The sequence below is a fragment of the Tympanuchus pallidicinctus genome, unplaced genomic scaffold (genome assembly GCF_026119805.1).
Source record: "Tympanuchus pallidicinctus isolate F22 unplaced genomic scaffold, pur_lepc_1.0 scaffold28, whole genome shotgun sequence".
Classification (NCBI taxonomy): Eukaryota; Metazoa; Chordata; class Aves; order Galliformes; family Phasianidae; genus Tympanuchus; species Tympanuchus pallidicinctus.
The window spans coordinates 4,012,182-4,036,672 of record NW_026294745.1 but is presented as its reverse complement, the minus strand read 5'-3'; the positions used below and the strand labels follow the sequence as shown (position 1 = coordinate 4,036,672).

At 39.4% G+C, this 24,491-nt stretch overlaps 2 protein-coding genes across 10 annotated transcripts in view; one reads left to right on the top strand and one right to left on the bottom strand.

The window, feature by feature from the left end:
* RIMBP2 (RIMS binding protein 2) overlaps nt 1-6,401 on the top strand; it is a 403,010-nt gene extending 396,609 nt beyond the window's left edge. For 6 of the 8 annotated variants that reach the window (XM_052691401.1, XM_052691397.1, XM_052691394.1 and 3 more), the window contains 4 exons: nt 428-531; nt 1,604-1,675; nt 2,352-2,486; nt 4,852-6,401. In XM_052691401.1, coding sequence (XP_052547361.1) covers nt 428-531; nt 1,604-1,675; nt 2,352-2,486; nt 4,852-5,040 — 500 coding nt within the window. In that variant the 3' untranslated portion in view covers nt 5,041-6,401. Of the gene's footprint in view, nt 1-427; nt 532-1,603; nt 1,676-2,351; nt 2,487-3,039 lie in introns of all 8 variants that reach the window. The other 2 variants (XM_052691399.1, XM_052691398.1) reach the window with 1 other exon arrangement.
* Nucleotides 5,084-24,480, bottom strand: PIWIL1 (piwi like RNA-mediated gene silencing 1). Of its 2 annotated transcripts, none has more exons than XM_052691409.1 (21): nt 24,360-24,480; nt 23,874-23,959; nt 22,525-22,657; nt 22,101-22,226; nt 20,426-20,640; nt 19,407-19,528; nt 18,717-18,797; nt 17,647-17,844; nt 17,400-17,511; nt 15,601-15,721; nt 14,344-14,461; nt 14,075-14,189; nt 13,068-13,255; nt 12,403-12,475; nt 11,876-12,076; nt 11,516-11,619; nt 10,948-11,018; nt 10,260-10,413; nt 9,219-9,344; nt 8,032-8,179; nt 5,084-7,778 (listed from the first exon to the last, which is right to left on the bottom strand). In XM_052691409.1, exons 2-21 carry the CDS (start codon nt 23,952-23,954, stop codon nt 7,662-7,664), a joined length of 2,604 nt encoding a protein of 867 aa, XP_052547369.1. In that variant the 5' UTR covers nt 23,955-23,959; nt 24,360-24,480; the 3' UTR covers nt 5,084-7,661. The 2 variants fall into 2 exon arrangements, with proteins under 2 accessions (XP_052547369.1, XP_052547370.1); XM_052691410.1 differs by lacking the exon at nt 24,360-24,480 and adding an exon at nt 24,169-24,286.
* Between the last annotated feature and the right edge of the window lie 11 nt (nt 24,481-24,491).

The following is a 24,491-nucleotide window of genomic DNA, read 5'->3' as shown; positions in this document are numbered from 1 at the left end:
TGTGACCAGGGGAGGGCAGAGGAACAGGCAGTAAGTTTGGTAGCTGTACTGAAATGGAATGAAGCCATAATCAGAAATGTTTAGCTTTGTACATCCTCATGAACTCGATTCTTCTAACCAAGAATGGCAGAAAATTTCAGAACACTTGTTTTGCATTTGCAGATAAATACTGCTCAGAGATCTGAGTAGCTTGAAATGAAGAGTGCAAGCAAACTGTTATTGATGAAATGCATATGCTGGTTTGATACCTTTATCTGTGTTATTGGGTTTGTGGTAATCCATGGCATCTTATCTTTGTGCTAGAGAAATACCAACATTGTCACTGCACTGGTGTGAATGATGTGGGGAAAAAATGCAGACCGTGTGGCTTGTGTTCAAAATAACTTTGATAGCTTCCCTTCCCTTGCTCTCCTTGTGACTGGAACAGAAAGAAACAGGCGCAGTGGCAGGCAGCACTCGGTGACTACGAGGAGGATGGTCGCGCTGTACGATTACGATCCAAGAGAAAGTTCTCCTAACGTTGATGTAGAGGTATTTACATAATTTTTTACTGTGTTTACCATTTATGGAGCCGTAATTTAATTGAAACACAGCTGGTATTAGTAAGCACTGTTACACGTAACAGCTAATGTGCCGAAAAAAATAATTCAAAAGTAGAAATATAGAGTATTTTCACATACACTCGTATTTACTGCAAATTCATACAAGTAGAATTGTGTTCGTTGAAAAACAACCAAGGAATGTATTTGGTAGGATTTGTTTATTGTGGCTCTCCACAAATTGTCAGTTATGGAAATATGACTGGGCACTGTGTGTGTGCAACGTGTGTAAATCTATCCAAAATGAATTTCTGTAAGGACAAAAACATGGAGTTGTTACAAATAGTAGAGAACGATTCTTTTCCATTCGCTGCTTTGTGTTTCCATGTAAGATGGTTATTTCCAAACACTGCTCTACCTCACGCTGACAAGCCTGCTATCAGATGTCTGTAACCTACCTTACCATTCCTTCAAAATCAGCCCTTTTTTGCAGCTCAAACCAGCCTAGTTTAGCACAGAGGAGCAGCATTCATAGTATGCCATATTTTTTCTTAATTCATGTTTCTGAGCTTTTGTGGCTGTCTTGTCTCTAGCATTTTTTTAATAAGAATGTAAAAATATCTTAAGCAATCACTGAACATTAGCTAGATTTTCATTTAAACAACTGAGCATTAGCTAGATCTTCATTATAAGTTTATCTTCCATTTACCTACGTGCAGTCTCCCATCTCTGCATATTTGTCACCTTGTCATCAGCAACAATGGAATCACTTTTCACATTGTCTCTGTTACATGTTCTGTGCCCAGTTCTGTGCAGATATATTTTGAGTTCCTCCAGGGTGGGGTTGCATTCAGCTTGTTTGGCACAGCGAGTCCTGCAGCTGCCTGCAACCTGCTAAGAGAGGTGCTTCAATTTCACATTCTAAGAAAACCCAATGACTGCTCTCACAATTCACCTCAATTTCACTGTTTTAATACAAAAGAGTAAAAAATATTAAAAGGACTTACTGTTAAAAAGAAAACCATTAATGTTTGTCTAACAAAACAAATGGTTTTTTTTTGCAGGCTGAACTTACGTTCTGCACAGGGGACATTATCACTGTCTTTGGTGAAATTGATGAAGATGGATTTTACTATGTAAGTTGGCCTCTGCTTGTCCCTTCAACCTGCTACAAGCTCACTCAGAGCTGGGAACGCAGCTCCTGCAGCTGTGCAGCAGAACCCAAAAGACTTTGCTGTCACTGCTGAAGGTGGCTCACTCTTACTACTTCATCACAGGCTTATAGGGTTGATGCAACTCAGAGTTACTGCTGGCATTGTGTGAGTAATAGTTACAGTACACAATTTGCAGGAAAATGTGTACTTTGATCACAAATTAGTCTATATGAATGTATAAATGACTTTAATGGATAAGGCATTTCATCCAGGAAGAGAATCGAGATAGATTCTGCTCTGATGATATTTAATTGAGATTAGCAGTTCAGTAGTGTTTTGATCAGGGAACTGATCCCTACGACTCTGTCATTTGTTTAAGAATTTACTCCTGAGAAACAGCATTCCAGCAGTAGCTGTCGGTCAGCATCTTCAGCTTGGATTTCTTCATATCCACACCATGGTAGCTGCAGAAAACAGCCCTGCCAGCTCCTTCAGCTCCCTTTTACAAGTGACTGCTGCTGAGGGCCAGAAAAATAATTTGATTGCCTCAGAACTGCTTCACTGGCTGTGAAATGTAGTCAAAAGTATTTTCTTACCTTCTTGGTAACCTGAATTTCATTTAATTAAAGCATTCCCCCAAACTTCCCTTGTGTTACAGGGTGAGCTGAACGGGCAGAAGGGGCTGGTTCCTTCCAACTTTCTTGAAGAAGTGCCTGACGATGTTGAAGTCTATCTGTCTGATGCACCCTCACGCTACCTTCATGACACACCGATGCGTGCAAAAGCAAAAAGGGTAAGCAACCAAGTACTGAAAACTTAAATGTTTATTTTTCATTCCATTCTGTCTCATATATAATTTGGACATGAGTTTTAACATTTTAAACCCACTTGCTCATTTTAAATTAACTTTCAAGTATATAAAACATAAAAAGTAGCTTGCTACATTTAAAAAATGAAGAATCTAAATTAGCATTTGATTGCAGTCATTAGAGAATCTCAGTTATCATCTAAGTTTAAACAGCTTCTCCCTGGTGAAAGCAGTTACTGCCAAATGCTTCTGAACCAATCTTTTCTATGTGCACTATTTAGACAAAGGCAAAAGTTTTGTGAACAACAGAGCAGTAGAACCATTCCTTTAAGTACAAACTGTAAATGCAGCCCAGTGACAGCGTTCAGCTTTTACTCCTTATGGTTTTCTATTCCAACCAGCATTAACTGCCTAGAGTTTATAAAAAACTAATCATGTTTAGTGTCTCATTTTTTGTTTTGTTTCATCACTGCAATACTTTTATATATTATATATTTTATATATATTTTTATTTCTTTGCTCATCTGCTTGGAAACAGAAGAAGAGTGTTCATTTCACACCTTAATAAGGCAATGTAGCCTTCACGTAAGTGAGCAACTGAAGATACCAATAGAGATTTCAATTAAAGCTACCTGGCTATCTAATGCAAGTCTTGAAACTTAATTGTGGGGGAAAAGAAAAGAAATATGTCTCCAAAATGACTGGCCACCGAAGAAAAAGCTGTATGCTTTTGCTGTATCTACTGAAGTCAATTTAGGGATTTTTAGGAGACAAATCCTTTAACAAGGAATTCTTAGAAATACATCAATTAGACCTCACTGTATGAAGGTCAACATTTGGAACATATTTCTTCATGAGCTAAATGTTTATGTTAACAAGGAAAGGCGAGTTTGATGTCTGACTGCCCTGCAAACCAAAGCTGCATATTGCATTGTTAGCCAACCTGAGATGTGAGAATTCCAAGTCCCTTTATCAAGGAGCACAACACCCCAACCCTCTAAAGTGTCCCAATGAAATGTAAGCTGCTGCCTGCTGCAGTGTACAAGGGTAGAGCTGGCTCAGAAACTCCTTATGATCCAATACAGCTACTTCAATTGCCTTAAAGTATGTTTTCCATGATCAATTATACCCCAGTTTGCCTGAGACTGATTTTAAAAAAATTCTAAAAGAAAAAAAGTCCCTCCATATGGCCCAGTTTACTCAGATGTTCCTTTAAAATGCTCAATTAAAATACCAGAAACTGTTTGGTTTACCAATGCAATAGAGGTCTCAACATGAAACATGCAGCTCACTCAATGAATGCATTAGACTAAATATATGGTATCTTCAGGTGTACTTTGGGGTGCTTTACCAAGTTGGTTTTTTTTTTGTCATTAGGATTAGACCTTGATTTAAAATCAAAGTAGGCTTGAAGCCCCGTTGCTTAACTCACTGTTGCACACGCCAGTAAGCTGCTAATATTTTAACTTGATCTACAAGCTAAGAGAGGTTCCTAAAGCATGGATTCTACTATGACAACAGCACCTTAATAGATACTGCCACATTTTGTCAGCAGGGCACTGTAGTTAGGATAGGATGAGTGTAAGTAAGTAGTTTTAGCATTTTCATTCAAGCACTTCTGATGATTAAAACAAACAGTTCTTTAAGATATCTAGGAATGCTGTCATTAGTTATCGTGCAAGTATTCACCTTCATTCAGCAACTCACAGCTGCAGCATACACATCAAGCAGTCAGGGTCTTTAAGCTTTCTTTGATTGCAATTAAGGTTCATTTTAGCTTTTTTGTTTTTCTTTTCCTTTTTTTTTTTTTTTTTTTTTTTAAAGCCAGTGTGCCATCCTCTCAAATATGTATATAAAGTAATGTAGTTAATTTTAAAGAAAAGGCATTTAAAGGACATTAAGAAATGTGTGATCATTTACTGTTTGAGTAATTCCTCCTGGAAACAGTTTTGTTTCTACAGAATGCTAATCTCTAGTACTGAATATATTTGTTTTTTCTTAAACCTATATTTGAATGTGTCCCTCTTCATTTCTGTACTAGAGCATACTGAAATGCAAAGCCAGCTTTGCAGCTTCTGTGGCCAGTACTGAGGCCTGGGAAGCACAGCCAACTTTCTTTAAAAACATATGAACAAAATAGGGCTTCATTGGCATGTTTTCTATCGTCTACACTTTTCTCAAAATGTATCTATTTTCCATAAGCCCATATCATATTCTAAGCCACAAACAAGAACTGAACCAACCCTTTTGTTTAAGTGGGTAATGGGACAAGTGATGTTGCCAACTTTCTTGATGCTAACAGCTTTTAAGCTTTCAAACATTCAATAAATTATAACAATGTACCTAATAGGTTCCTCCTGAGAATACAGGTACATCAAGGAGAGCACCATCCCCCACAGTTCATCTTCATTCTGGGTCACCTACGTCACCTATGGGTTCTGGTAGTCCCGGGAGAGGCAGGGATATGTCCTCGAAAAAGAAAAAGGGGCTGCTTTCCAAAGGCAAGAAACTGCTGAAAAAGCTTGGTGCAGTGAAATGATTCATGTGCTCCTGGACAACTTGTAAAGCTTCCAGTCTGTGTATTTATTTTTTTTAAATATCAAAACTAGGGCTTTCATGACTATGCAGTACAACTTCACCAAACCTTTGCATTCTTAACTCTGACATCAATAGAATCATCTGGATTGCTTAAAACAGCAAGGAAAAATAGAGGTTTTTCTTTAAATTACAAAAAAAAAAAAAAAACCCACAAAAACACAACAGCTTTGTGGAATTAAGACCAGAAGAACATGGTTTTGTTTGAAGTCTATTCAGCACCTGCAAGTATTGGATAAATCTCAGCCTTTAGTCTCCTTTAACCATAAGGGGAAAAAAACAAACACCATTAATTCACTGACTCCCAGTTCAGAGATCATCCCCACTGTGTCTACTCTTACTCATTAAAGAAATGGTCTTGAAACTCCTAGTTTAATCAGCCTTGATGTTTTGCCTTATTAATGCACAATGATTTGTACTGTCTAATAAATATACAACATATACTTTGTACGTACTGTGTATTCAACTGTCTCCATCCTCCCTAAATCATGGTAACTTAAGATCAAATATGATGTTGCTGACTCCATTCAGTGTCTGATGGAACTCCTGGGAGTTTGGAAGTGTTGCGCAAAATACTTTTTTTTTTTTTTTTTTCATATTTCTTTTTCCTTCTTCCAAACCAAAACTCTTTCCGTGGATTTATTTTGTCAAGATAGTCACTAAACTGAAATCCAATGCATTCTAAGTTATTCAGAGCCTCACCCTCAGTTTCAAGCACACAAATTCTACCAACTCCAGTTCTGGAGGTTCTGGCTCACTGTTCTAAATCACCACCAAAAATAATAATAATGCTTTTGCTCCCCAACTTTGCTGGTGGAGGTACAATCCTAAATCAAAAGGCATTTTTCACGTTGCTGATGTCAGATTCAAGGTAAAATATTGTCTCACATCAAAGATGTGCTACATACACAAGCCGTAGCCTGTAAAAAGGCTGCAACAGGTGATAAAAATAACAACTGCAATATTGGCATCTCAGTAAAAAGAATCTTACACTGATGGCAGTCATTGGCTGTTACTATTTTGTAATTCTTGTCCATTTGTAAATTGTTTTTACTGTTTATACATACTTTTCAGACTGCCTTTCTTTTTGTAACTTATGGAAGGTTTGTAAATGAATGATCAAAGCTTCCCCATTGTGTCTTCAGATAATATTGTAAATTACTGTAAGATACTGTGTGCTAGATTGTAACATTAAAGAAAATAAATGGCCTAAATTTGTGGTAAAGTACTGTGTGGGTGTGTGCATGTGTACAACTGTTGTGTAATATATTTTATATAAATAAACAATTTGATATTTTGTAGAGTGCAGCATTTTTGTACCTCCTCTGTACCCACCTGATCTCTCTGAAGAATGAGACGTCACAGGTACGACGCACAGCAGTGAGCTGTGCTTGCAGCAGCTGTGCGTTCAAACACTGCACCCACGTGGAGGAGAAGCTGGATGCAGCAGCAACCTCTGAGCTGCCATGAGCTGCCTACAGCATCAGTCACACTAACCCCACATTCACTGACCTCAAACAAAAGAAACCACGTGAGAAGGAACAGCCTGGACAGGCACAAGGAAGTAACACTTAGCCATGAAGAAGTAAGGGACACTGAGTACTACAGTAGCACTACATGGCATCAGTAAGGTGCAACACTTCCCCAGAAAAACATACACCTCTCCATTACAAAGTACAAGTGCCAGAAAGAGGTTGATATTCTTTCAGCTGAGGGAAGAAAAAGCCTAACTGAATACAGGCTGCAGAGCTTCCTTGCTTTCAGAGCTGTAGGAAGCTGCTCGAGATCATTAAAGAATAAATCTAAATGCAAAACTCCAGAAGCTGTACAAAGCCAAAAACTGGTTACAGAAGTTACACTAGCGTGGCACAGTGTATGCTAGGGCCAGTCTTTACTAATGCAGAACAAATACATCTAACATGATCAAGGGAGCAGGATTACAACTTTATTTAAATCTTGCAAAGAAAAGTAACAGAGTTTGTGAATCAGTTTCAAAAAAACAGCACTAATCAAACACTTCTGTCTGAGCGAGTTTAACAGGATAGCTGGTAACACAACAGCTGAAGGAGTCCATGTTTTGCCTTACAAATTAAGCCATTCCTGCTCAACAGTTATCAGCAAGAACCTCAGAATTACAATCTGAACTGACACCTAAACCCTTCCGAATATTTGGAAGTGAAAAACCAAAAAGCCTTGTAAATAACACAACTTTTTTTTTTTTCTTTTCCCCCAAGTCAGAGCTGATGTAGATACTGATGCTCCTCACAGGAAATTAAGTAAACATTTGTTAAATGAGAAGAATAATGAACAATCTCAACCACCAAACTGCATTCACTCCACCTATGAACCTGTGGCAGTTTCTAATAATGTTTTTCTCTACGCAGTTGAATAAAGTCTTATTCAAAACACAGGTCTGCTATCTTCAATCTTTTTCCTGCTACAGTGAAAATAAAGTCCCACAGCTGCACGTACTCATGCATGTGTCTCATGGGAACAAACAAATCAACCCAAACCATACACTTCTAACTTCCCAAGAAAGGAACTTTTTTGGTTAAACTGGTAACTTCAGAGATAGTAAAGTCTGTCTGAAAGCAACATATTTGGTTCCCTGTGAATGCTCTGTCCTACAAGGAAAGCCAGTTTATGGGCATACTGGCAAGGAGCAGGTACTCTGATAACACCCTGCAGAAAGGGGGAGAAAAATAAAAGAATTACTTTCAGTTAACAAAAGGAGTGCTGGAATTCACAAGTCACAATTCCCTGCCACTTATGCAGATCTGTGAAACACTGCTTACACTGAACGCATTAAAAAGGACTGTGCAAGCATTTTGTATTTGCCCTGGTTTTTATCAGATACCCTTTTTCTACCTTCCCGTTGTTTCAACACAGATGCTCAGAACAAGAAGAATTCTCCTTTCCCCAAGGAAATACTTACCGACCAGTTATAGTACATGTGGCAAAGTTTGTAGGTTAAACGTTGCACGTGATCTGGCTTCAGCTTGCTTGTGTCATATACTACGTTATAATGAGTGGGTGCAACACAGCCATTTCTCACTGCCTGACTCACAATAAAGAAATCATACCTGTAAGAGAAGAAACAAAACCCAAAAGTCTGGTTTTCTTAAGAAGAATGGACACACCCACCAATTTCTCCTGTTTGTTTCTCTAGAATCACTTCATAAACATTCATTAAGCCCCAAAGCATACGTTTACAAAACATTCATTTCCTCTGTTGCTGAAAGGCTAGATCTTCAAGAACGGAAATCAGACCGTTTCCATACGCTTAGATGAAGACCATGAAGGTCTTCTCTCTCCTGATGTGCAGCATAGATGTAGCTTATATTCGTCATTTGTGTATTGTTTCTGCAGAAATGCTCTGTTCTACAAGAAAAACATCATCCTTCATGCAAGAAATAACTGCTGGCCACAGTGCACCTGCAGTACAAGAAAGCACTGGTAGTAAAATACAAAAAAAAAAAAAAAACAAGCCAAACTGGCTATTGTAACAACAAAACTGCATTCTATCCCATGTGCTCCAGCATCCTTTGGTCAAATCTGCGCAAACTGTGGCATTTTGAGCAACCTCTGCATTTTAATCAATACCCAACCTGAGTTCCATGCAGTCTAACTTGCAACAATGGAAAGGTGAGGAAAGTCTAACAAGATGCATCTGTGTTTTATATGAACACACACAACTGTGCCATTCTAAGTCTTTTTCCAGTGATTTTTCAATCACCAGCCAAAGAAAATTTCCCAGGTTTGCTCAAAGAAGTGACAACATTTAAGTCCAATGTCAAAAACTAAAGCCAGACAAAATTTAGTTTCAGACAAGGACAGTTAGACAGTCTATCAGCAGTCAGTCATTACTTAACCTTTAAAAGAAATAAATCAAGAAAAGAACTAAAACATACACTTACAACACAAATAATATTATATTTCTGACAGGTGCATATGAAAGCACTGCAGAATAATAAAACTTACACCTTCTCATTTCACAGTAGGGCATCATGTCAAAAGGGCACATGTGAGGAAGCATTCTGCTTGCTCCCACAGTCCATTTAATATTGGATAAGTTTATTTCATTATCAGGTTGCTAACAATGGCAAGAATACCAGAACTTACCATTCTGGTCTGGTCACCTCTATATCAACAACAGTACCAGGGGGTGGGTTTTTAAGTCCTCCAGCAACCTGTGCAAAGAATCTGGTACTCACTCGTTTCTTCACAACAATCACAGTCAGTCTTGGACTAAAATAAATAAGTAGAATTAAGGGAAAAGAAAATAAGTCAGTCAGTCCTGGGGGGAAAAAAAAAAAACCAACAAAAAAACCAACAATGTAGAATATTTCAGGAGCAGATTCTCTAGAGCTTCCAATTAGAAAATAACTAGAGTTCTGCAGGACATCAATTTCACAGGGAAGCCTTCATTAATTTAGATTAAGTTGGACCTTGTTTGTAACTTTTAAATTTTCAGTTTCTGGTGCAACTTCGATACTATTTCCCCCCAAATTTGTTTATATTTAATTTCACTGGGAGACAAATAGACCAGAAATGTTCTCCTAAATACAAATTTGACTCTATTATCTGTCTCCTTTATCTTTCATAGATAGAACACACTGTGTTTTAACAGTATTTTTGATAAAGAGCAAACCATTACAGAAACTAAACAGAGGAAGTAAGCGTTTCAGTTTTGCCTGCTTGTAATTGTTTATAGTTGTTCTGTGTTCTGCTTGTCTGTTGTTTCAGGAAATAATTTCGTCATTCAGACCAAGAAAGAGATCGGTCAAGTTAAAGAAATCCCATAGCAGGGAACATTTAAAGCAGAACTGGGCAGAACTTAAGGACTGCCTTATTGTACAGTTGCTTTCACTGCTACTAATAACAGTTGTTGATTACCATATGCATCAAGAATGACTGAAAGAAGATCTGTAAAGGTCTGCACATTGGGCACTGAACACTCGTGGCACATGTATTTAAAACATTTCCTATCCTATTACACAGTGGGTACCTCAAATCATGTAAACAACCCTCAGAAAAGCAGCTGTTTAAGCACAAGCAAAAATAAACAAAGATGAAAAGAGCAAACAATCTAAATCAGCAGCCACTCTTTGTAACCTGTTTCTCTTGTAGTATGAGACAAGGGGCCAGTAGAAATGGACTTACTTGTAGTCTTTACCAACGGTCTTCAAGCAATCCAGAAACTGAGGCACTTCATAATTCACCAAAGTATTGAGCTGCCCATCTCCTACACCATCACGATACACAACAATGCGAGAGGGCAAATACTTATTCCACTTGAACCATTCTCTTAGAGCAGCTAAGAAAAAAAGAACAGAAAGGCATTTCTGAATCTGCACTGTTAAATAATGCTCCTAATAACCATCAAGAGAAATAAGCAGCAATCTCATGGTGATGCAACATGAATATACAAGAGCAAATCAATACTCCACTAGAAGCACTGTTCACTCCACCCCCGAATGTTTCAGGACTGCCAGTTCAAAACAAATCTCTACCCTGGACGAAAAAAGAAAAATCACATCTATCTTAGAATGTTGCTTCCACTTGTTCTGTAGGGTAACTTCCTTTACAGAGATGCTGATGCTCCTCTAAATCTTTCTTGATGCACACTGACAACAGTTATTAGCTATTGTTAGAAGATACAGGAATCAGCAACAGAATGTATGAAAAATAATACACATCTTTAGCAATACTTATTAAAAAACCATTAATATGTTATCTAAGTACAGGTTGGTAATGCTTCCTTTCAAGACACATAAACGGACATCTTCTGAAGAAGGGAATTTGTCATTCCTTAACTCCTTCTCCACAAGAGCAGAAAGCTTTCCCTTACTTTGCAAGCAGGCTTTAAGCCCATCCACAAGTTCCTGCCCACGGCTTTGAACAACACAGCGTGAAAACCACCTGTGAACAACAGAAAAAAGTTTTGAAACATTTACAGGGCTTACTTCTAAAAAATATATGTATTTTTAAATTAAAGTGGCTACGACTACTCTCAGACTTTATGGTTACTGTGGGTCAAGGCAGTCAAGCAGGAATTAGTGTGCTATGAGAACATTCTAGCTGCAAAACTCTTGTGGTAGACAAGACCCTGAGCACCACGTTAAATTCCCTTCGATCAAAAAAACATCATTCAAGTGAACTCAAGTGGGAGAAGAGCTGTCGCCCTGACACCCCCCCACACCACCCACTTGCTCTCACTGCCAGGTGCTCTGGAAGAAGGACAAGCCTATTCTTTAGCAGATACAGTGCAAGGAAGAACTCAGGAGCAAAGCAACTATTCCTATTCACAGATAGTTGTTAGAAATACAGTTAAACCAATTCATAGACTTTCACAATGGCCTTCCACATTTCAGACTCTTTTTGGTTAAGATCCCTTCTCTTTGGCATTCCAATCTTACCTTGTCATTGTTTCATTCAGGCTAGCGACAAATCCAGCAATCGACTGCTTTCCAGCTAAGGTATCATGGTAACAATCAATGCCCACAATCATTAATTGTTTCAGCTTAAAAGGAATCAATACAGAACATGTGTTAGCATGTGCAGACATGACAGAGCCCCTATCATCTCCATCCTAACATTTATCAAAATGTAACCACTTGCAGTTTCAGTTCACTTCAGAAAATTACAGAGCTAATTCTAAGAATTATGTTTCTTTTATGTGAAATTAAGCTTCATGCTTCTTGTCACAGGCAGAAAACAAACCAGACCAAGAATACTCAAAAAAAAACAAAACAAAAAAAAAAAAACAACCCACTTACTGGGATCTCAATACTCCAAAGTTCTCCACCCATCTTACAGTTCATCTGCAAGGCAATTTTTGTCACTATGGCCAGAGTTGTCTGAGGCTTGCTTAAAGTACGAGCAATCACACACTGACTTGGAATGGGACAATCCGTACATAGGTATTTCTTGATGGCATCATACTTATCCTTTCGGGTACTAGACAAAATACAAACTGCCTTTTGAAGGGAAAAACGTTATTAAGAATCTGAATTCTCAGAATTACACAGCAGTTATTGCTTCAAAGTTTCTAACATTGAAGAAACAGTCAAATACTGATAGTGAAAGAGCTACCTGGAAAATTTCAGTGGCTATACTTGCAAGTCAAGCGCAAGGGCTTTTTAAACAGAAGGCTACTGGTATGTGCACTGGAGTTTGAACAGCACTATGAGAGGGCATACAGGAGATGGCAGATATCCTCAAGCCAACCATTTTATTTCTGAGAATTAATCCACTAGTCTAAAAATACAAATTAGAGATGAACATGCTTTGAAGTTATACATACTATGTTCGTGTCTGGAGTAATACTTTGTTGCAAAACCCTTAAATAAGCTTCTGTTCTATCATCCACTTCAATCCTGAAAGGAGGAGAAATGTTTCGTTTTTCTTCCTGTAAGTATTAATAGTTCTAACAGCTACTGAAACCTCAAGCAAAAACAAATACCCACTACGCACCAGCACAGTATGATGTGCCCTAATTACAGCTGTTAATAAACACATAATATTTGTACTTTCTGATCACTAAGAAGTCCCTCCCTTAGGCTTCCAACAGCGATTAGCGATAAAGATTGAAACAAGAACAAATATTCAGTGCTATCTGTAAAAACGATAAAAGAAGATCTGGTGAAGGCCGACGGTAAAACATGCTCTCCTTGTATTGCACAAGTCCATCTGAGAACATTCTGCTCGATAATCAGATGGCTATTGCTATTTGACTTTGCATGCCTCAGCCCCATAGAGAAAGCTTCCACAAAGAGAAGTATGAGTAAGAAACATCACTTGCTTGAGTAACCTGCAGAACCTGCAAACTGAAAGGAGTTTCTTTTCTAAATTAAAATCTTACAGTAGAAGTAACTTGAGATTCAATACTATCTCATTTACCAACCTAATCACGTTAACAGATAGACCTTACTAAAATAAAATGATTTTCCATCAGACTGACATACTTACATGGTTGCCTTGTTCATCCTGATTCCCATGGATGGTGTGACTTTGAACAGATTCTGCAGTAACGTATTGGCAGCATCATAGTTACGCCGCGTGTAGATCAGCAGCCAGTTGTCCAAAGGCTTGGCGCGGATTAAGGGAGCCACCCTGGTTTCCCGTGACCAGTCAGCAAACTGAGGATTGTAATCAAACTGCGAACAATAAACGAAAGAGAAAGACCACTTTATCAAACACTTCAAAGACAGGCTGCAAACACATTTGCCTACAACATATAGAAGTACTTTCATGTTGTCCTGTGGGTGTTTTGTTTTTTCCCTACTAATGTCACTCCAGCATCAGCAGAGCTTTATCTAACCCTTTCAAGGCATCCTACACTCTTCAAATGTTTCCCTCATTTTAAGTCGCTACTTGCTGTGCAGGCTTTGGCTGGATATAGCTACAAAGCTATTCAAGTATTAATATATATTTTCCCTAAATGGAAGGTATGAGATGTTTCCAATAAGAAAAAAATGCTTTGCTAAGTACTGTTAAAAAATACTGTCTATCTAGCATCCAATAAAAACCATCAAATCCTTTCTAGCACAGACTGCTACAAACCAAACTTTGTGTCTTACAGAAATTCACAATTTAATGGAGTCTCATTAATTCATATTAAAAATTTACCCAGCTTGGAGCAAGTAGATTCTGCGTGTGTTCTGCCCACAGAACAACTCAGTGGCTTTTCATTTCAAAGCCTTGGTATTTTAATAAATGGAAATCAGCTACAAACAACTGTATTCTCCTACTTTTGTATCTGAAAGCACTTTGTTCAGACAGAAGGGAATGTTTTGCAAGGAAGACAACTGTAATGCAAGCCAAGCATTTTCAAACAGAACTTGTGGACAATCACATTTAAAGCATACGGACAGTGACTTGCGTGCAATTTTCTCTCACAATCCTTCCTCCAACAAGCAGCATTTCATGCTTTAAGAACCTGCTTCACTGGTGACAGATGCTGAAAATTTACTTACCACGTTTCCTGATTGAAGGATCTTTTCTGCTTGAACAACTCTTCCCGTAAAGGATAGTAAGTTAGAATCAAAGCTTAAACCCCAGTCCCGGAGTTCCTTCTGAACACATTCATCTCTGTTCAAAAACAGCATTTCAATCAAAACAAGTTCATCCTTGCTGAGACTTTTTTTTTTTTTAAAGTAAGATTCACAAAAATTTTGCAAGAAATAAAGTTTGTCACAACAAATGTGTGTGACAAGGAAGTACAGGAGATACCCAGGTAACATACTTTTTCATGTAATCAATAAGCTTTCCAATTTCACGCTGTCTTTGCTCAGGCGAAAGTCGTGTATGAACAGACAAGTCCTTCATCATGTTAAAATCATTCCTCATCTTCTCAGTTAATCCTGTCAATACAAAAACAGATTAGACTAAAGACTAAGAAGGAAAACTGAGAGCTTTTCCCTTGTCAGTTCACTTACAAGCTGCATCAGTTGAGACATTTAGACAACTTTACTGGATTTTACAGTTTCCTTATTGCCCCCGTTTGGTTTTCCTAAGGGCAAGTAAGCAAAAGGAAGTTTGCTAGACAGATGAAAAATGAATCCCTACATTGGAAGGCATCATGCTAGTGTTAATGATTTCTGCCAGAACACCAGAGTTTCAAATTCATTTTCCCATACAATGCAAATTACCAGTACAGAGCATATTAATAGTGCCAAAGTCTAGAAGAATCAGACTTCAAAAAATAGCTTAATTCATTCATTTCATAAGCAAAAGTAAACAAGGTTAAAATTCCCTACCTGCTGAACACACTGGGGTCAGCTCTGCACTCTCAAGCTCAACATTTAAAAACCAAACTTTTATAATATCATGATACCAAATCTTCTTAAAGATCTACAAGACTGTCTTTAAGCTTTCTCTGCCAAGTTAAATCATTAAATTTCAATGCTCAGTAATCCCTTCCTGGTAGCACTGTCTCTTCATTTTCTGTCAGCAAGACTGCCCAGGTCATTGTGTAAGACAGGCACAGCTATTGCATTGATCCATGATCAAAACATGCTGAATTCTAAGGTGAATAATGGGCTTTTAGCATTTGCTACAAGCTCAGGAGCTACTTAAGGACAAGGAAGGTGCCTCACAGGCCAGGAGAGCTGACTAGGATGTCACAGCTGACAGTGAAGTCTCCTAGTCGAAGTACTGTGCTTTTATTCAGAATTTGAAACTGAACAACTTGCAAACCGCTCCGGGCATCCACCTACAACTGGTGGAATTCACCAGCAATTTTGAACTTCAGGTGAGGTATCTGCAGCAGTTACCTGCCCTCCACGTAATAAATATCTTCCATCTATGGCTGCCCAGGAAACAGTCAAAACCACATCCCACCACTTCAAAGGGGTTTATTGAGGTCCAGAGTCTCCCAAAAGGAAGAACCACCACCACCACCACAGCAGCATATTTATAATGGATGCAGTCAAAATACCAGTTACAGTGAGAAGCATGGCTTGACAGTTGCTTTGATATGAAAAAACTACTGCTACCATACCTGTTAGGTAGCACAGCTCTGGGATCAGAACCACAGGTCCCATCATCACATTTCCTCTCTTCCTCCGACACTGACTGATCAAGACAGGCTGGTTCAAGTCAGTGATTTCTTGATTATATTGCTGTATGAGAAATATATATTGTATGCCACTCTATTAAACACTAAGTTTTCTCAATGCTTATTTCAGAAAATTTATTTTAAAAAGAAAAGAGCAGTCATCAACTTTTTTTTCCCCTCCAATTTACACATTAACTTAGAGGAAGTTGTTTTCATCAGAAAAAGCCAAACAAGGAAGCACTGTTCTCTCCATTAGTGAGATCAGGTTATTAATTTGTAAGATATTGACTTGCAAGAGACAACAGAAACAGTCCTGCCTAGCTTGAGGCAATACCACCCAAAGTATCTAAAACAAGATTAGGATGCTCATTTCAGTTAGTTAATGGACAAGGTTCCTATCCTATAGAGCAATTTAATTCAGTACATCCCATGAATCAAACAAGATTCCACACAAGTCTGAAATTCAACCCTCCTGCAACATTTCCATGCATCTGGCAAGAGTTGGTCTGTGTAGCAGTCACTAATTTAATTTAGACAGGAAAAAAAAAAGCTGACAGCAAAACATACTTCAGTTTAACTCCCTCTTATTCTTAAAGAGCATCACAGCTCAGGGAAAAAAAAAAAAAAATACAGCTTAAAAAACAAGAGTGAGATCACAGCAAAGGCTAGAAGGGAAAGAAAACTCATCCTAGTTCATAGATGTATAAAGAAGCAAAACCTTAATGAAGCCCCATTTTTTTTTTTTTTAATTTTTTTTTTTTACAGTAGAAAATGATGTTCACTGTCCCAAAGGGAGGTTTAATTTTAGAGAAGGCCAAGCTATAAATTCATACATAAACTTTGTCTCAAATGGCCTCAAACTAATTAAACGTGATTTCCTTAAGATGTTGTCCACATATTTCACTCCAGAAGATCATCAACAACCTTTCTGCTGAAGGTACGCTCTGCCCATTATCCAGTTAGTAGAGATGTTAAACAGGACAGGTACCAAGACTGAGTCTCTAGTTACCAACCTCCAGCCTGATTCTACACCTTGGAGCCCAGCCATTCAGCCAGATTTCAATTGCCATCTCTCAGTCTCTCATCCAGCTCATACCTCATCCACTTCTCCGTGAGGATCTTATAAGTAAGGCTTTCAGCCTTGCCTAAGTCTAAGCAGACAATATCCACTGGCATTCTATCATCTAACAGGCCAGTCACTCATCACAGAAACTTACCACACCAGTCAAGCATGCCTTAATGAGTTCCTCATCACTCATATTACTAGAAAGTTTGCAGAATTAGCTTCTCCAACACCCTCCCAGGGACTGAGGTGAGGCTGCCCAGCCTGTAGTTCCTTGCATCCCTCTCCTAGCCCCAATTCAAGAAAGTCACATTCACTTTCCCCCACCACCTGGGCATTTGTTCCAGTTATCATCATCAAAGATTTCTCAGAGGCCCCACAGTATCATCAGGCAGCTGTCTCAGAACTGGGTGGGTGCAGTAGTAAGTACTGCTTTTACTCTGTACACATCCATTCTGTGTTTGAGTTTTGCCAGGAGCTCCCTGCTCCCCTTCCTGGTCTTACTGCACAATTTCCTACTCTCCGAGATGGACCACTAATGGTGAACTCATGCCAAGTAAACAGTTACATTCAGATTACAAATTATTAAAGACAACTGCATCACAGGTAAACCTTCCAACAATTCTCTAAAATTCCACGTCCAAGCATACCACACAAACTGACAGGTGAGCTTCCATACCCTTCTGTAGTAGTCTATGTAGCTGATTTCAGAGCCGTCTGCTCGTCTGAAAGTACACTTTGGATTGGCATCCCAGTCGATGTCATCAACTCTGTATGTTCTGTTATTGTACCTAAATAAACCATTTCATCAGTCTTTGGTTTGGATTTGTTTGTTTGTTTTTTTAAATCATTAACTCAACTACAAATGAAACAAAACTATGAAGAAAAAATTAATGGCAATACTCATATAAGTTGCAGAAACTTACTTTGTAAGAACAATTACACCTATCAGCTCCTTTGCACAGGCATCTCTAAATCTTCTCTCTTCAACCTGTTCATAGAGGCTGTACATAGAATCCAAGACTGTTTCACTGCGAAGAATCTTATGGCTCACATCTGCACATAACATAATGTTCTCCTCATACTGGAGAATAGAACTTGTGAAGCCTGGCCAAACCATCAACCTATCAAAAAGGGAACAAACAGGATTTTAAATGCATACAGTGATTTAAAGCATCTCTATTCGGACCCTTGAGTCATTTCTGTCCACTGTCTCAGACACTTGAAGCCATCAAGACACAAAGAAACCATTATCCAATACAAATGAGATCACAAAAACTAATTTTAAGAAGTATTTTAAATGCAAGTATCTTTAGACAACTTAAGATTTAACCAATTAGTGATACAGCAATATAACCAAGCCCCCAGAAAACAGCGTTTCAAAATTCTACTTAAGTATCTTAAGTATACAGCATATGAGCATTCAAGGGATGTGTTAGAAAGACCAGCAGTTTATTAGAACGCTGTCTAGTTTCTTACACCAAGCAGGTTAGGTAGGCTAGACCAACAACCAGGTGTACACTGCAGCCATACCAAGGGGCACCAGCCAAACACAAGGCTGTCGACACGTACAGCAGACCGAGTGCTACCTAGAAGCATCAGTCACATTCTATGGGCTCCTGGTGAGGGAGGCAGAGTTCAAACACATCATCTCACAACCGGGAGCTGCAAAACTGTCCACTGGAGCATCCTGATAGGAATTTCCTCGGAAGCTTAAATGGCTGTCAAAATGAAGGCTGAACATTCCTGAACTTTAGTAGTAAAGGGTTCAAAGGTTCCAGCTTTATGGTCATTTATGCGGGGTTTCTGTCATGTGAGTTCAACGTAATAACAGAACACACACTGCTAAAGAATCATCAGATGTTATTCCCAAGGAGCATGAGACCATCCTTCCGTGTAACATTTTTAAAATCTATGACGTTATTATAAGATAAACAACTGGAGCAACACTGAAAAAATCATTCTCTGTCTCCCTTGGGTGTCCATTTTGTCAAACCTGTGATTAGGGATGCTGACTGGGTCCTTAGGGTTGTAATAGTTACGTCCAATTTGCTGCAAATTCATCATCTTCAAAAGCCTGGAAGTTGAAATAAAGTTATTATTTACCATTATTATTTATCAAACTACCTATGGTCCTGCCTTTCATACAACTTTTCCCATTCATGGTCCAGAACTGCTGTTTGCTTTAAAAGGCAAATTCACACACAGAAGAGGGCAGGGAAGGGGCTAACTGCCTAGATGAATGAGCACTGCAGCGTGAATCTACCTGCACAGGGAAAAGGCATAAACTAATTTTACACTAACATGTACCAAAATCACCAGAATCATAGAATGGCTTGGGTTGGAAAGGACTTTAGAGACCATCCAATGGAAACCCTCTGCATGGGCACGGCTGCCAGCCACCTGCTCAGGGCCCCACACAACCCAGCCTTGGCACCTCCAAGGATGGGACATGCACAGCTTCTGTAAGCAACCAGTTTCAGTCCCTTAACACCAATGCACATCACACTGTGCATGCAGCCACACAATAACACGTTACCAGGTGTGGCTGGCCAAACAGAAATGGTAGCTACAAAGGCTTGAAAGTTTAATTTCTCATATTGATCTGTAGTCCACTCTCTGGAAATCAAACATTAAGACATCTTTTCACATCACTTCTTACAAAGATATAGTTGGTCAAACAAACCTTCTGAAAATGATGTTGTAAAACTGCAGACATGTAGGTGAAGTAGGTGGTAACTCATTAGTCAATGTGATTGTGATCCTCACATCTTCTCCATTTCGGGTCTTAGAAAATACTTCAGTAACCTGAAAAAAATGAACTTAGATAAATAAAACTGAAGGCAAACAGGCTATACCTAGACTTTGCTTTATTAATATCAAATTGTACTAGTATATTAAAAGTTTCACTAATAATCTTGAGATTTTACTAAAACAGGAATTAGATTTCCTACTGTGACTGCAAACTGCAGCCTAGAATGCTTGGTTTGTTTAGGTGAGAGACAGAATGGGGACTATGCCCAAGGCATCCTGTGCAAGATACTGGGGGGCAGAGAAAAACATTAAAGCACATGGGAGTAAACAACTTTCCTCCTTCCCTCCAAACTCTTTTCCCTTGCCTTTATTAAAGCCACACTCAGGCCCTTCAGTAAGAACAGAGGCAGAACCAGTTGATACAGTCAGCAGTTACCCTCTGTTGCTCCTTTCTTCTCACACTTGCACTGCTCAAACTTTTCTGCCCCCCTTTCTTTACCATGCTTTCACAGAGGTGCCACCAGCTCTGCTGACAGGCTCAACGCTGGTCTGCTGCAGCTGAAAATATCTGTATATAAGCAGACTTGAACTCCTCCCACAAGGGAAACCCCAGAGCCCCCCCCAAGCTACTAAAACCTTACTATGTATACCCAATACATCCAGCCTTTCCATGACAGTGGATGTGAGAACATGCAAGTTATGATGGAAAAATACAATCTACTACCTGCTTCTGTGCAGAGGAATATGCCAGTCTGCAGAGTCTGAGCATCAGAACCAGAAGTTTATTACCAAATTTCTCTACAGAAACAAATTAGCTTATACTATCATACAATTCAACTAAATGTTGCTCCTGAGACATCTATTCCTTTAGTTCAACCACACTAGTAAGAAACAAGAAATGTCATGAAACACAAGCCAAGAGAAAAGCAAGACAATACTCTCGTATCACACCTTATTCGGCAGTCTTTTGGGCAAGAATAATATTGATCCATCAAATGCACGTGTCTTCCCAATTAGGTCTTCATGCTGAAAGAGCAAAGCTGATCGAAGGCGGCGTGCTTCCATCTCAGGATTGTAGTCTATATGGTACTGATACAAAGCCCATTGGGGTCGAGATGTGAGACGAAAAAAATTTGCAATTAATTTTATCATAGCACCTGAAGAGCCTAAAATGAGAAGCAAACACAGTAGTAATTACATCAGCTTTACCATTCTACAGAATTTTAATAACTCTAAAAAATTAAAATATTAAGTCATAGCTACACAGCTACGTTCAGCATCCATCCCACAACAGCAACATTCATAGAAATCACTCCACATGGACAGCATTATTACTGTCACCTGGGATTTTTATAATTCCTTTGTCCCTCAGGAAAACTCCCACATCACAGGAGGTATGCATTCACATCTGCAACTTAACCTCCTAAGGGGCAGCTACTACATGCTACAGAGATCTGCCACCAAAACACAAACGGACAAATCACTTTTTTTGTGAATCATAAACACTGAGCAGGAACTAACACAAGAACCAATCAGCGTAGATGTCCACTTTCCCATTCACACATGATGACATGTCCTTTGATATCTCAAGATTTAAAAATAAAAACACTACACAGTGAGAACAAACTTCAGGTCACATTTTTTCCCCACTTTTTTTTTTTTTTTTCCCCAAGTTTCATTTCAGTTTCTTTTAGACTTAAAACCACAAGCATAATAATAATTTTTAAAAGCATACTGCAGCCAGTAAGGAACTATGCACTTTAATTTGATTTGGATCACCCACTTTTCCTATCTGAAATGTAACACCTCAGACGGAAACAAGAAGTCCTGCGAAGCACATACATTCTACCAGAAACCTGTACAAAAGTACAAAGAGAAAACAGAAAGCTAGCAATACAGCTGCCTAGGTACAGCAAGCCATCATCTAGTTGCATTAACAGAACTCTGAATAAAAAATACAGGTAAGAGCTACTCTGCTTCTGGCCCAAAGTGACTCAAGCAGAATTACTTGTCACCACGGCTGGACCATTCAGTCAGCACCGACTGCTACAGGTGCAGTTGTACTGCTGTGATATCTCTCAGTCATTTGCAATATAAAACCATTACCAGCACAGAACTCTAGGACAGTGGTGTAGCAACGAGGTGGGACCACTATGGCAGCCCGCTTCTACTTCTTTTCACATGACTTCATCTTAAGGGCAGTAGTTAATTACCTTCTACTTAAACTAAACTGTTTCTTCAGAACAGGTCTCAAGTTGCATGCTTTTTGCAGGAGATCTCTGCAAGTTTGTTCAAGTGTGTTATGAATCCAAATGTCTATAAGCAAAACCTACTGAGTCCTGCAGTGAAGTACTGCTTGCAGAAGTCAACATCAGGAACATACATTGACTACCATTTATGTCTGAATCCCTGCAATTTAAATGCTACACAACATTTGTCACACATCATCTTACTGTTCCTCTTCAGGTGTCAGGAACTACTCATATCTTTTTCTAGCACATAATAAGGATATATGTATATTTTTTTGAACTTGGCTCCCAAGAGAATGCTAAAAGCAGGAAAAAAAAGCAAAGCTACTGTTCATTTCAACTTGGTTGCATTTGTTTATGATCCAACCTGAACATACCAGTTTTTGATTCTCGAACGTGTTCTATGGCTTGCCGAGTATTTACCCCGAGGTCATGGAAATCCCGACGACGTCCGCCCCTATCCGCTAAGGACAGTTCCTGAAACCCTGCCGAAATCTGTAATCCTGTTGTTTTGAGACAGAGGAAAAGAATCTTATTTATTTACTGTTTTGATAAAGAAGATCACATTCTGTTCAAGCTCTACTAAAGTTTGCTCTCAAAAGTCATTCTAACGTGCAGCATCACTGAACCAGGACAACACTATCATCACAAGGTAAACATTCAATTTTTCAAAAACATAGTAACAGATGTTCTTTTGAAAAGGAGAATTGGAAATGCAGCACGAAGAGCGTATTAACTGCACTCTCTTCAAAATACATGTTCTTGTGGGAAATTAACTTTTTTTTTTTTCCTCCTTCTGACCTAGTGTCTTTGGAGCATCCTGAGGGCCTCTCTGTCGCCCACGGCCACCAGGTTCTTCTGCCAGTGCTGGAGGACGACACAGCTGCAGCGATTGCTGCTGCCCAGGTGGACGACTGGGCAAAGTCTTTTGAGTCTGCAATAGATGAGAACAACTTTTTCCAGTGCAACTGAAGTATACAACAAAGCAAAGCCACTGATCAAGTCCAGAATATCCATGCACCCAAGTGTAGCAAACGTATTTGAATTTCTTTCCCCCTTATAGGTACCGAGAGTTATTACTACATGCTTTCAGTACTAAAACAACAGGGTTTGGGATGATGCTCATTTAACAGCAGTAAGTGTAAATCTTCTCTCTCCAGGCCCTGCACAGAATCTCTGCACTACTCTCAGTGTCTCCACTGATATTCCAAGTAAATGTCTATTTTATAAGAACAGCTCTTCTAACTTTAGTGTTTAGTTTAATTTATAACATTAATATTTAAAAGTGCCATGCTTGCACAAATACTTCAGAATAAGCTGTACTAACTCGAGATCTTCTCCCCCCAAACAACTCAAGTTCCCAGGGAAGTAAAGAGTTTTATTCTATTTAGCAACTACAAAACATGACTGCTGGCCACAAACAATCCCACAATTCAAAACATTGACCAGATTATCAGTTTGCCCCATGAGTATGGTTAGTTATTTCCCAAGTTGAAAAAATCAAGTTCACTATTTTAAGTACAAGCAAGTAACAGGCCAATATCAAGAATAATGGCGAAACCTGAGCCAGACAGCTGAAAGGCTCTGTTCTACAACAAAGCAGAACCTTTTGCGCTGTCACACAACCTGCCAGCCTTTCTCTCCTGGAGTTCCTCTACACCTTCAGTCTAGTCAAAACAATTCATTTGAATTTGTGCTCCCTCATATTCCCACCCTGCAATACAAAGAGCCCATCTCCATCTTCTTGACAACCTCCTCAAAGGCTGCAGTTTCCCCATTCAGAAAGGCTCCTCCTCCCCAAATAATCACAGGTTATCAGAAAGTTATGTAAAGAGATCTCTGATCTCCTCTAACTTCACAAATTCTTTTTGATAAAAACCATGAGCAGAATCAACTTTGCGGTATTATAATGCCTTTGTATCAGTGTAGTGCCAAAGACAACAGGGATCATCTAGAATTCAGCTTTCTTCTTTCCACAACCTCCTTTGGAAACACCTCTGAAACTCAGCTTCACAGAGGAAGATGCACCCAGTCTACATGGTATGAGTGCCAGCCTATACAGGAGTTTCATTTAAAACATACATACTAAAACAGTGAGCAGCAGTAACATCTCAAGGCACAGCTGTGTCAATTAAAGAGAATCAACTTACAGATGCAGCTCCCACAGCAGGAATGGTAGCCTCCTGACTTGGAGGCCTTCCTCTCGCTCTGGCTCTAGCTCTTCCAGTCATGTTCCCTTTGAAGAAGAAGCACCCATTAGCGCTCAGTCTTACCCAAAGGCACATTATAAGCAGCACTGTTCCATCTGCCCATCCAGTGGTAATTAACAGACCCTTACGGCCAAACCGAAGACTAACAGCACGGCCCAGGCAATCTCAAGCCGTGAAGACACGGCCAGAGCTTCAAACTCTGAGCCCACCAACACCACTCTGAAGTTGCACTTACCAACTCGACGCAGACTAACTCACTACATTACCAGCGGAGCAGCAAACGCTTTATTTGTAGCACACAGCCACCCAAACGGCCCCCAGAGACCGCTGGCTCCTCACGCAGCACCCATCTCTTCCGGCTCCGCCTTTCTCGGCCGCAAATCCGCTTCCCCTCCCCCACCAGCTCGGCCATGCCCTCAGCATTACCTCAGTCACAAAGCGACGCCGCTCCCACTCCGGCGACACACGAGACCGCCGTCTCCACAATACCACACGCCTATCTCCCCGCCGGGCTTCCCGGACCACAACAACCCACCACCACCGTCCGTCGTCGCCGCC